Source organism: Oncorhynchus mykiss, chromosome 4 (genome assembly GCF_057628025.1).
Source record: "Oncorhynchus mykiss isolate SJ-2025 chromosome 4, ASM5762802v1, whole genome shotgun sequence".
NCBI lineage: Eukaryota > Metazoa > Chordata > Actinopteri > Salmoniformes > Salmonidae > Oncorhynchus > Oncorhynchus mykiss.
Genome location: NC_143025.1, coordinates 46,996,037 through 47,009,723, shown reverse-complemented (window position 1 = coordinate 47,009,723; position 13,687 = coordinate 46,996,037). Strand labels below are relative to the sequence as shown.

The following is a 13,687-nucleotide window of genomic DNA, read 5'->3' as shown; positions in this document are numbered from 1 at the left end:
TTGTTTCCACTAGTTTCCAAAGCCATGAAGCCGAAAGAAGGTTAGGGTTAGCAGTGTGGTTAAAGCTAGGGTTAAGATTAGGTTTTAAGAAGAGAAATTATAGAAATGGTCAGGTTTATGAAGCTAGTGATGACCATTCTTTTTGTCTACATGATAAAATCGGGGAGGGGACTGTGTATCTGTCTCTGTCCGTGCGTACCAGGGGAGATCGACCGCTTGCACTCATTGGAGCCGGGGAAGTTCATAACCGACCAAGGTACTGCAGGCATTGTTAGCAAAAAACAGGATCCCCCATTATAGCGAATGGAAATAAAAATGAAAATAATTCATAGACAATCATGATACCAATAATTGCTTCTCCACAAGTAATTTTGTGGAATAGTAGTTGAACTGTTGTGATACTCTGAATGACTTGTGGTTATTTCGATGCACACACACAACATTCAATTCGTGTTACTGCCCACAATAAAAAGTATTCAGAAAACATGCCTCTTCTCTCTTCGGACAGCGATAACACTCTGACCTGAGTGGGCGGGTGCAGTGTCCAGACACGCTTTTCCAAGCACTCTGATTGGTTGGGAATGGCATGAGTGACAACTAAGTTAGACTGAGAAGACAAATGAACAGGATTTAAGGGAAACTAAGTAGACTGTGAGGGGATGTTGGGTAGAGAGGTGGGGAGCAGGACGGCCTTTTTTTACAAAAGCACAAAGTAAGCTCCACTCACAATAGTATACCTGATGCACTATGTAAAACTCCTTAACTATAGCAGTCTGTATGTGTGATGACATAGCAGATTATCCCAGACAACTGGTTGGATTGGATTTTGTGTACTCGAAGGATGCACCTATCAAGCTTTTAAGTGGCCACATTTTGGGGATGACCAAATACAATAAGGTTTTGCATAAACAACACATTTTCATTTTTCAGTTGTTAGATTACAAAACAATAACTTTTTCATAGCATGTTTGGCACATTGGTCTTCACATTTTTTTTATTAACTTCTATGGTAAATTCAACATCAAGACAAAACTTAAAGCTTATGACTCAAAACTGAGAAAATCAGTACATGTCCAGAGTGAATACATGTTTATTAATGTACAGTACCAGTAAAAACATTGGACACACCTACTCATTCAAGGGTTTTTCTTCCTTTTTACTATTTTCTACATTGTAGAATAATAGTGAAGACATCAAAACTATGATATAACACTTATGGAATCATGTAGTAACCGAAAAAGTGTTAAACAAATAAAAATATATTTTAGATTCTTCAAAGTAGCCACCCTTTGCCTTGATGACAGCTGTGCACACTCTTGGCAGTCTCTCAACCAGCTTCACTAGGAATGCTTTTCCAACAGGCTTGAAGGAGCTCCCACATATGCTGAGCACTTGTTGGGCGACTTTTCGTTCACTCTGCGGTCCAACTCATCTCTAACCATCTCAATTGGATTGAGGTTGGTTGACTGTGGAGGCCAGGTCATCTGATGCACCCTCCATCACTCTCATTGGTCAAATAGCCCTTACACCGCCTGGAGGTGTATTTTGGGTCATTGTCCTGTTGAAAAACAAATGACAGTCCCACTAAGCGCCAACCAGATGGGATGGCGTATCGCTGCAGAATGCTATGGTAGCCATGCTGGTTAAGTGTGCCTTTAATTCTAAATATATATACCACAGACAGTGTCACAAGCAAAGCACCCCCACACCTCCTCCTCCATGCTTCACGGTGGGAACCACCCATGCAGAGATCATCCGTTCACCTGCTCTGCGTCTCACAAAGACACAGCGGTTGGAACCAAAAATAAACAAATTTGGACTCATCAGACAAAAAATTCCACTGGTCTAATGTCCACAGGTAATGTTTTTTGGCCCAAGCAAGTCTCTTCTTCTAATTGGTGTCCTTCAGTAGTGGTTTCTTTGCAGCAATTCGATCATGAAGGCCTGATTCAAATCAAATCAAATCTTATTGGTCACATACACATGGTTAGCAGATGTTATTACGAGTGTAGCAAAATGCTTGTGCTTCTAGTTCCGACAGTGCAGAAATATCTAACAAGTAAACTAACAATTCCACAACACCTACCTAATATGCACAAACATAAGTAAAGGAATGGAATAAGAATATATACATATAAATATTTGGATGAGCAATGACCGAGCAGCATAGGCAGATGCAATATATGGTATAAAATACAGTTTATACATTATATGAGTAATGCAAGATGTGTAAACATTATTAAAGTGTCATTATTAAAGTGACTAGTGATCCATTTATTAAAGTGGCCAATGATTTCAAGTCTATGTAGGCAGCAGTCTCACTGTGTTAGTGATGGCTGTTAAACAGTCTGATGGCCTTGAGAAGCAATTTATCAGTCTCTCAGTCCCAGATTTGATGCACATGTACTGACCCCGCCTTCTGGATGGTAGCGGGGTGAACAGGCAGTGCGGGTGGTTGTTGTCCTTGATGATCTTTTTGACCTTCCTGTGACATTGGGTGGTGTAGGTGTCCTGGAGGGCAGGTAGTATGCACCCGGTGATGCGTTGTGCAGACCCCCCTCTGGAGAGCCCTGTGGCTATGGGCGGTGCAGTTACCGTACCAGGCGGTGATGCAGCTCGACAGGATACTCTCAATTGTGCATCTGTAAAAGTTTGTGAGGGTTTTAGGTGACATGCCAAATTTCTTCAGCCTCCTGAGGTAGAAGAGACGCTGTTGCGCCTTCACCACACTGTCTGTGTGGGTGGACCATTTCAGTTTGTCTGTGATTTGTACGCTGAGGAACTTCAAACTTTCCACCTTCTCCACTGCTGTCCCTTAGATGTGGATGGGGGGTGCTCCCTCTGCTGTTTCCTGAAGTCCACGATCATCTCCTTTGCTTTGTTGATGTTGAATGAGAGGATGTTTTCCTGACAACACACTCCGAGTGCCCTCATCTTCTCCCTATAGGCTATCTCATCGTTGTGGGTAATCAAACCTACTACTGTTGTGTCGTCTGCAAACTTGATGATTGCGTGGGAGGTGTGTATGGCCATGCAGTCATGGGTGAACAGGGAGTACAGGAGGGGGCTGAGCATGCACCCTTGAGGAGCATTGTTTGAGGATCAGCGAAGTGGAAATGCTGTTTCCAACCTTCACCACCTGGGGGCGGCCTGTCAGGACCCAATTGCACAGGGCGGGGTTGAGACCCAGGGCCGCAAGCTTATTGATGAGCTTGGAGGGTACTATGGTGTTGAATGCTGAGCTGTAGTCAATGAACAGCATTCTTACATAGGTATATCTCTTGTCCAGGTGGGATAGGGCAGTGTGTAGTGTGATGGCGATTGCATGCCTGTGGACCTATTGGGGCGGTACGCAAATTGAAGTGGGTCTAGGGTGACAGAAGTGATATGATCCTTGACACCCACTGCTTAAAAGACTGTTGCATGTTGACACAAACCTGACCCGATTTATTTTCGAACAGTCCCCACTGTTTTGATGACAAATGGACTCTGATAAGCCAAGTAGTTTAATAAGGGAGTACACAAATCCTGACAGGTTTAAGCAACACTGGCCATGTGTCCTCTATTCATGAATGGTTTCTTCAGAGCCAACCCTATTCCAATTGCCATAAAGACATGAGCCAATACAAATATTCTGAAACAGAAGTTACAAAAAAAGACATGACAGTTTCCCATTTCACTTTATTAAAAAAAAAAGATAAATAAAATTTAAAAGTATGTTGGGTCCGCACTCAAGCTGCATGAAGCAGCAAGGCCAAAAAAGACATAACATGAAACAGTCCGGTCTGACCCATGTCCACCCTGCATAGCCAACTGGTAATAACCAATCTCAGAGGTAGACATCTGCCACTCCTGGCTGGCGGCCTGGCTATATTGGCACACGTTTCAGATTTAAGTGCTGCACTTTGCGCTAGAGGGCAAACAAGGGTCCCTGGGTTCGGCTAAACCAATGCTACGGAATCCAGGCGATGACAACAGGGTAGAGGAATCTCGTTTACTCCTGCACTGGGAAGAGTGGACGCTTTGCTGTGGTCCCAATAAACCAGCCATCCAGGTCTAGCACTAAGGTACACAGGGCTAAACTCCTCTAATCAAAACACACTTATTTGCTTTTCTTAGTAGGGGGGTTCTTATGAATTCTGATTGCTAGAACAGGTTCAGCAAAGACCAATCTGAAAGAGGGGGAAATTATAACGGATTCATGGTTAGACTACATCACCCCCACCTGCTGGATGAGAACAAACCGCTTACGGTCAGTCTTGTGCAAGATCATCAGCACAGACCTACCCAATCAGACATGATGATCCATGGGGCCACTCAGCTCATCTTGAGGCAGGCTCCATGTCATGATAGTCATATCACAGCTACAATTGTAATTGGATTTCCTCCAATTACTCTCAATCTGAATTTTTAAATACACCAATGGCTGATTTGCATCCCCCCAATAGACAATCTAATTGGCTGGTGGGGGGACAGAATCCAGTCACAGGAGGCACTTCTTATGAAAATGGGGGGGGGGGGCTCTGCCAAGTCAACAAGATCCAGGACTTTAAAAAAAAAAAAAGAGAAAAAAAAAGGCCAAAATAACTGAACAATAACACTATGTACAGGCAGGTGAGGGGGTCAGCGTGTGTGTACACTTCGAGTTTAAGCACAGGCTAAGATCGAGCTGAACGTAAAGACATAAGCACATGTAAAAAAAACTATTTCAGTGACTATTGCACAATGAGTCGCCATGTCTTTCCACTGGTTGTTTTAAACCTCAGAACATCTGATTAAACGTTACAAGAAAGCAAAACAGAATATTTCAAATATTGCTTAAGAGTACTAGTTTTGGAGGATGAGAATTAAGTGATCATAGACACACACTGACCGCTGCTCTTCCTTCAGCACTCCCCCTTTCACAAAACACACAAGGTGTGGGAGAAGGGGGCACCTAACGCATTCTGTACTCTGAGGTCTTGGACACCTCACAGAGCTGACCCTTGAAGTCTATGTCAACTGTGAAGTCGAGGTCCCTCTGCAAGCAAAACATACAGAAACAGGTTAAAAGAGTGGGCACTGGATAAGCTCCCAGCTTTAAACCACAGAAGATTAATCATTTCTAGTTTTGGAAAATTATACCCAGGAAAAGCGTAAACAGCCTTATAAGACCGTCAAACCAACGGAAGGCAAAAAAGAGACTACAAAGGCATCCCAACAAACTAAGACTGGGAGGTTTTTCCTCTCTTACGTTGTTTTTGACATTGGGCTTCATGTTGATGTTGCCGAAAATCTCCTCTCCAGTCTTCACAGTCAGATAGTCGTCAAGGTAGAATACAGTCTGCTTCCAGTGGGTGTAGGGGGACTCTGGACCTGGGGAGAGGAGAAACAGGTCTAATATGACTTCACGCAACAGAAAAAAAATATAGCCCTTAAGAGTCAAATGTATTCTCGCAATTATTAAAGACTACTTGTGTGCTGTCATTTACCATAGACTTAAATTTACGAGGATTCAGTGAACAAGTCTATTATTGTAGTGCAGACTGTTTACGGGGGGGGGGGCTAAAGACTCACTGGTGGAGAAGCCCGTCCTCTTGTGACAGCGAGTGAACTCGATGTTGAAGTAGGTGACGAGGGCGTGAATGTAATCATTCCTCTTCACCTGCAGGCAGAAGGGCGAGGTGAAGGACAGGTCGTCGATCTTCACTGTGTAGATGTCCACCTCCTGGGGACAATGTAGGGAGGGGGGAGACCCAGATGACAAGGCAAAATCCTCTGTTTGAACTGGAGATATGGTGCCAATACAAAGTCACAGAACTATATTGGGGAGGCTGCTGAGTGTGATTGACTCACCTTGATGAGGCAGGCGCTGCTGACCAGCTGTTTGGGGTCCACCACGTCCACTAGGGGCTCCTTGATGGCCACCTCCTTGATGCAGGACATATCGAAGCCGTACACGTTCTCCCACCCTGTTACAGAGAAGAAATAGGGGGTTACCACCACAACTGGGCAGACGGCGAGTTTAGAAAGTAACTTTATTAAATTGTCATCCAGGCATTGCTCTTTGAAGGAAAAGGAAAGCTTTGCTAGGTCTAGAAATGCACACTTAAGTCCAGACTAGTTAGCTAGCTAGATCAGCATTATGGCTAACTATTACAGGGGTGGCAGGTAGCCTAGCAGTAAGGATTGCTGGTATCAAATCAGACACCATTGCGCAAGGCACTTAACTCCCCAGGCACCCAGTGTGGCATCTCACCGCACCTCTCCAAAACACGCGCATGTATCTTTCGGAGGGGTTAAGTTAAAAGGGAGTTACATTTTGGTTGGACCTTGCGTGTAATTGACAAATAGTGATCTTAATACAAACACAGAACAAGTAAATGTTATTTCCCAAATTGCTGATGAGTCAGTAAAAGTAGCTTTTGGCTCCAATGACAGACTTGAGAGTTAGCTGAATCTGTTCAACAAGGGCCATGACAGTCCTTGACCACAGAATCCAATCTGACACTCAAAGTCCCCTGACTAGCTCCTCTCCAACCAAAAACATGGGTACAACGCTGGCCAAATCACACCAACTACATTACCCCAAAATTTAGAGGAATTCTCACAGTGGATTTTATAGTCCTTGTACTGCCTGTCCTCAATGGCTGTGACATACAGGGTAGCCCTGTCTGGGAAAATCAGGCCCTCTGGTTTCTGGGAGACAAAGGGAGAGGGAAAAAGAACATGGCAGGTTAATACACTTAGGAATGACAGATTAGCAGGCTATTCAGAGGCCTGACATTTTGTTGCAGCTGTGTGGAATCATGGCACAATGACTGCTGGTGGTATGCATGCATCAGTCTGCAAGGGGAGTTGAGCCCCCAAAAGAGGGAAGCCAACTCCAGACAAAGTCTAACACTGATCTAAAACACTTCACAATTGCATAATTTGATCAGATTGAATATTGTTACAGGACAAACACTTATACATGGTATGGACAACATTTGAGTTTACACCAGTGCAAAAGCTGAAATGTTCCCAATAAGTCACCCCAGCATGGCGCTGGCGAGATCCACTGGAATTAGTTTTACTTTATGGCCAATTCCACAGCAAGTCAGGAACTGAATCTCCTAAAAGCCTTGGTATATGGCCAAACAGAGTTGAACACTTGTCCCTGAAAATTTCAGTATAGGGAAAGATGGCAATTAAGACATTCAAACAAACATAAGTCCATTCCATCATGTACTAATTAAATATATGGACAGGAACATACCAGCCACTTGTCCCTGGCGTAGATGACAGTGTTGAGCATGGACTCGTAGAAGAGGCAGTAGCCCATCCACTCAGAGATGATGATGTCCACTCCCTCTACAGGAAGGTCCACCTCCTCCACCTTCCCCTTGATGATGGTCACAACTGAAGGAGAAGGAGTTACAACTAAATAGCCACAACATTGTTTCAAGCCAGGTTGAAGCACTGTGAAGGATAGGTGTGACTGAAGAGGCAGGGGAAAAGTACTGACTTACTGTGGTCCATTTTGTTGGCCTTGACGATCTTCACGGCATAGTCAGAAATACTGCTGCACTCAATCTGAAAGCACAGAAGCGAGGGTTAGACAGCAGGCCTTTGGGTGTCTCAAGTAATGACAACTAACCAGAACCATGGTATCCTTTAGTGCACCAATCAAAGGAATTGAAGTCCACTTGGAATTTGTGGGCTTTCTATGTTCATTATGATTAAGCAAATAAAACAGGGCTAGATGCAAAGCAGTCCCATCTGTGCTAGATTAAGAACAGGTGTGCCTTACACAATATGGTATGACAATGGGGACATGTCACACATAGCATATAGAATGGTGAAGCTGTATCACAAGTTCTAAACATACTACAGACTATTGACAATGCATGGTAGTAAATGAGGTGTGTGTGTATGAGTCTCTTCTCCATATGCAAACAAGGTGGGGATACTTACGCCTATGACCTTCTTGGCACCAGCTTTGGCTGCAAACATGCAGAGGATTCCAGTCCCACTGCCCACGTCCAACACCACCTTGTCCTTGAACAGGTGCTTGTTGTGGAACATTGAGTTCCGGTAGGTCAGGGTGCGCACCTCATCTTTCAGCATCTCCTACAGAGCAGGACATGAGGAACATTAGTTAAGGCAACACTTACCAGGTGAGTCATTCCAACTGGGATGTATACATCACCGAACATTTGACAAATGTACTACCCATCAAAGACTATTATTAGCCCCATTGTATTTTGGTACAGATATGCTGACCACAATTCAGTATAAGGCAGTGTGACAGGAGTCTCCACATTTCAACCATTTTGGTTGTGGTACCAATTCTCACCAAATAAACATTTACATTTGAAGTCGGCAGTTTACATACACTTTAGTCAAATACATTTCAACTCAGTTTCACAATTCCTGACATTTAATTATAGTAAAAAATATATATTTAAAAATCCCTGTTTTAGGTCAGTTAGGATCACCACTTAATCTTAAGAATGTGAAATGTCAATAATAGGAGAGAATGATTTATTTCAGCTTTAGTTTCTTTCATCACATTACCAGTGGGGCATAAGTTCACACTCAATTAGTATTTGGTAGCATTGCCTTTACATTGTTTAACTTGGGTCAAACTTGTCAGGTAGCCTTCCACAAGCTTCCCACAATAAGTTGGGTGAATTTTTGCCCATTCCTCCTGACAGAGCTGGTGTAACCGAGTCAGGTTTGTAGGACTCCTTGCTCGCACACGCTTTTTCAGTTCTGACCACAAATGTTCTATAGGATTGAGGTCAGGGCTGTGTGATGGCCACTCCAATACCTTGACTTTGTCTTTAAGCCATTTTGAAGTATGAAGAGAAGTAATGCTTGGAGTCATTTTCCATTTAGAAGACCCATTTGCGACTATAACTGATGTCTTGAGATGTTGCTTCAATATATGTACCAATTTCCTTCCCCATGATGCCATCTATTTTGTGAAGTGCACCAGTCCCTCCTGCAGCACAGCACCCCCGTGCTTCACGGTTCGGATGGTGTTGCAAGGCTCCCCTTTTTCCTCCAAGCATAACGATGGTCATTATGGCCAAAAAGCTCTATTTGTTTCATCAGACCAGAGGACATTTCTCCAAAAAGTACAATCTTTGTCCCCATGTGCAGTTGAAAACCGTAGTCTGGCTTTTTCATGGCAGTTTTGGAGCAGTGGCTTCTTCCTTGCTGAGCGACCTTTCAGGTTATGTCAATATAGGCCTGGTTTTACTGTGGATATAGATACTTTTGTACCCGTTTCCTCCAGCATCTTCACAAGGTGCTTTTTTGTTGTTTTGTGATTGATTTGTACTTTCCGTACCAAAGTACGTTCACCTCCAGGATACAGAACTTGTCTCCTTCCTGAGTGGTATGACGGCTGTGTGGTTCCATGGTGTTTATACTTGCGTATTATTGTTTGTACAGATGAACGTGGTACCTTCAGGCGTTTGGAAATTGCTCCCAAGGATGAACTAGACTTGGAAGTCTTGGCAGATTTTTTTAATGTTCTCATAATGTCAAGAAAAGTGGCACTGAGTTTGAAGGTAGGCTTTGAAACATCCACAGGTACACCTCCAATTGACTCAAATGATGTCAATTAGCCTATCAGAAACTTCCAGAAAATGTCATGCTTTGGAATTTCCCAAGCTGTTTAAAGGCACAGTCAACTTAGTTTATGTAAACTTCTGACCCACTGGAATTGTGATATAGTGAATTAATCTGTCTGTTAACAGTTGTTGGAAAAATGACTCATGCACATAGATGTCTCATTAACTGCAAGTCGGTTAGGACATTTGTGGAGTGGTTGAAAAACGAGTTAATGACTCCAACCTTGGTGTATGTAAATTGCTGACTTCAACTGTAAATGTATAACTACTACCATTTTTTCCAAATATACCTACCTCATGTATACCGAAGTGGGCGTATGAGTCAAAGTAATAGTCCTTAGAAGTCATGTCTTCTGCTGCTGGCTTGGCCGAGCTCTCCCCCTGAGAAATCTCACCAAAAGAGATAACAGTCACAACCAGCACCAGACTGGCAACAATGAACATGTATGAAGGTTCTCCATCCAAACCATTTACAGCCAGGCAGAACATGCTGATAAAATAACTATTGAACAGATTTGAAGTGTGTGTTCATTTCTTTAAGTAGCTAAAAACTTAACATTTAATGTTCATAGGACAATACTTCCAACTTTTTAGTTACATTTGGGAGTACGGGAGTGCGGTGTTAAATTCACGTAGTTGTAGTTAAGCCCAAGTTCAGTGTAGTGCATTAAGCTTTCCTTTTCTCCGAGCACAAAGGGAGAGAGAAAGCACATGGTGATTTAGGCCTTCACTGACAGATGTGAAGTTGGGACAGCAAATAAACGTAGAAAACCATTAGTTAACCGAATGGTGCGCGCTGAACATAAGAACGTTACTTGCGAGCTCCCCTAATGAACATGTGCCATGCCTTATTCAAGGAACATAGTTATCTAGCTAAAATAGTGGCGTCTAAATCCTCCCGGGCTGCCGGTTAGGTTAACGTAAGTAGCACAACTTAGAGCTAACACCAATGTCTAACAATTATTAAATTGATTTAGTTATCGACACTTACTTGATGGATTAAAACTGAACTTGGCCTACATAAATCAAATGCCGGCACAGTGCCAGATGTGCCTTGTGAAATGCTAGTTAGCATTACCAACCTGGCACCCATGCGGGCTCTCCCCGAAGCACGAGCTAACGATGGCTTGATAATGATTAGATCACAACATACATATGTCATTACTAATCAATTTCCCAATTGCATTCATAATTCAGTAACTATAATTACATGACAACCGCGTATACACAGTAAGAGTTTGCTGTGCTAGCAAACGTGGCGACAAATGAATGAGCCTACGTTATGTGGTGCCTGGCTAAAATGGATGCTTTGCTAGTGAAGTGCGTGTGTTCTCTGAACTAGCAGGCTCCGCGGCCTACGGTGCCATTGGACATATAGTTACTTTTGCTTAGTGAAAATACTTGCATTTTAACCTACAGAAACAAATTATATGTTGTTTAAAGTGCATTCGACCACACCGCTGCGCTTACCTCCATTCTATCTGTTGTCTCCGCCATTTCAATTCCGTGTGGTCCTGGACGCAGACTCATAGTGGTATTAAAACGCACAGCTTTGAGCCCCCACCCTTTGACGCAAAATACAGTCCGTAATTGGATCCGTGTTGCAGGCATCTCCCAAACGACAGCCCCAGTTTTGCATAAAGATTTATCATTGGTTCACAATTTCACCTCGAATCAAATCAAATCAAATTGTATTAGTCACATGCGGCGAATACAACAGGTGTAGTAGACCTTACAGTGAAATGCTTACTTACGAGCCCCTAACCTACAGTGCAGTTTCAAGAAATACGGATAAGAATAACATATACAAGCAACAAGTATTTAAAGATGAGCGGTAAAAAATATATATATACAGGGGGGTGCTGGTACAGAGTCTGTTAGTTGAGGCAGTATGTACATGTAGGTAGAGTTAATTAAAGTGACTATGCATAGATGACAACAGAGAGTGGCAGTGGTATGGAGAAGGGAGGGGGGGGGTGGGGCAATGTCTGACTAGATGTTCAGGAGTCTTATGGCTTGGGGTAGAAGTTGTTTAGAAGCCTCTTGGACCTAGACTTGGCACTCCGGTACCGCTTGCCGTGTGATAGCAGCAAGAACAGTCTATGACTAGGGTGGCTGGAGTCTTTGAACATTTTTAGGGCATTCCTCTGACACCGCCTGGTATAGAGGTCCTGGATGGCAGGAAGCTTGGCCACAGTGATGTACTGGGCCATTCGCACTACCCTCTGTAGTGCCTTGCGGCCGAGCAGTTGCCATACCAGGCAGTGATGCAACCAGTGCTCTCGATGGTGCAGCTGTAGAACATTTTGAGGATCTGAGGACCCATACCATATCAGTCTCCTGGGGGGGAATCGGTTTTGTTTTACCCTCTTCACGACTGTCATAGTGTGCTTGGACCATGTTAGTTTGTTGTTAATGTGGACACCAAGGAACTTGAAGCTCTCAACCTGCTCCACTGCAGCCCTGTTGATGAGAATGGGGGCGTGCTCGGTCCTCTTTTTTCTGTAGTCCACAATCATCTCCTTTGTCTTGATCACGCTGAGGGAGAGGTTGTTGTCCTGGCGCCACACGGCCAGGTCTCTGACCTCCCTATAGGCTCTCGTTGTTATCATCATTGTGTCATCGTCAACTTTAATGATGGTGTTGGAGTCATGCCTGGCTGTGCAATCATGAGTGAACAGGGAGTACAGGAGGGGGCTGAGCACACACACCCCTGAGGGGACCCTGTGTTGAGGATCAGCATGGCGAATGTGTTGTTACCTACCCTTACTACTTGGCGGCGGCCCGTCAGGAAGTCCAGGATCCAGTTGCAGAGGGAGGTGTTTAGTCCCAGGGTCCTTAGCTTATTGATGAGCTTTGAGGGTACTATGGTGTTGAACGCTGAGCTGTAGTCAATGAATAGCATTCTCACATAGGTGTTCCAAATTGGAGTGGGTTTAGGGTTTCTGGGATGATGGTGTTGATGTGAGCCATGACCAGCCTTTCAAAGCACTTAATGGCTACAGACGTGAGTGCTACGGGTCGGTAGTCATTTAGGCAGGTTAACTTTGTGTTCTTGGGCACAGGCACTTTGGTGGTCTGCTTAAAACATGTTGATATTACAGACTCGGACAGGGAGAGGTTGAAAATGTCAGTGAAGACACTTGCTAGTTGGTCAGTGCATGCTCGCAGTACACGTCCTGGTAATCCATCTGGCCCTGTGGCCTTGTGAATGTTGACCTGTCTAAAGGTCATGCTCACATCGGCTGCGGAGAGCGTGATCACATAGTCTTCCGGTACAGCTGGTGCTCTCATGCATGTTTCAGTGTTATTTGCCTTGAAGCAAGCATAGAAGTAGTTTAGCTTGTCCTGTAGGCTCGTGTCACTGGGAAGCTCTTGACTGTGCTTCCCTTTGTAGTCTGTAATGGTTTGCATGCCCTGCCAGCTATGATTGCGTTTGGCTAAAACTGCTGCACTTCTGACTAATGAAAGATTATTGGATTAAGATCTTTGCGCAATCTATCAAACAAACAAAATGTAAGTAGTCGTCATCAACAACTAACTATATGACTAAGTATACTTAGAGCTTGTGGGATATACCAAGGTTGTAGGCTTTATCCCAGCAGTGAATATTACAATGGCAATTTTTATTTATTTATTTAACTAGGCAAGACACTTAAGAACAAATTCTTATTTACAATGACGACCTACCCCAGCCAAACTCTAACCCAGACGATGCTGGGCCAAGTATGTGCCGCTCTATGGGACTCCCAATCACGGCCATTTGTGATACAGCCTGGAATCTAACAAGGGTCTGTAGTGACGCCTCTAGCACTGAGAGGCAATACTTTAGACCGTTGCGCCACTCGGGAACCCCACTTGCAATTGCAGTTGTTCTTATGCACCTTTATTTGAAAAGGAAAGCGTTGCAGTGGAGCCAACAAGCTAGGGACACTGAAGCAAATATGGTATAAGGGGTGTCAAGGGCTTTTAAGTCCAGCAATGCTCTGGAAAACTGTCCATAAAAGAGTCAGAACAGATTTTCAATTGGAGGTCTCATATGAAAGATGGAAAATATTGACCACCACCTTTCCCAGAGGACG

General features: G+C 43.8%; 1 protein-coding gene across 4 annotated transcripts; it reads right to left on the bottom strand.

The window, feature by feature from the left end:
- Window positions 1–3,664: 3,664 nt before the first annotated feature.
- Window positions 3,665–11,480, bottom strand: LOC110521916 (protein arginine N-methyltransferase 1). Of its 4 annotated transcripts, none has more exons than XM_036968892.2 (10): window positions 11,076–11,480; window positions 9,900–9,995; window positions 7,936–8,091; window positions 7,491–7,554; window positions 7,238–7,380; window positions 6,591–6,678; window positions 5,836–5,951; window positions 5,557–5,707; window positions 5,234–5,355; window positions 3,665–5,020 (listed from the first exon to the last, which is right to left on the bottom strand). In XM_036968892.2, exons 1-10 carry the CDS (start codon window positions 11,214–11,216, stop codon window positions 4,937–4,939), a joined length of 1,161 nt encoding a protein of 386 aa, XP_036824787.1. In that variant the 5' UTR covers window positions 11,217–11,480; the 3' UTR covers window positions 3,665–4,936. The 4 variants fall into 4 exon arrangements, with proteins under 4 accessions (XP_036824787.1, XP_021455551.2, XP_036824786.1 ...); XM_021599876.3 differs by having other exon boundaries at window positions 9,900–9,986; window positions 11,076–11,377; XM_036968891.2 differs by having other exon boundaries at window positions 6,567–6,678; window positions 9,900–9,986; window positions 11,076–11,353.
- Window positions 11,481–13,687: the final 2,207 nt, after the last annotated feature.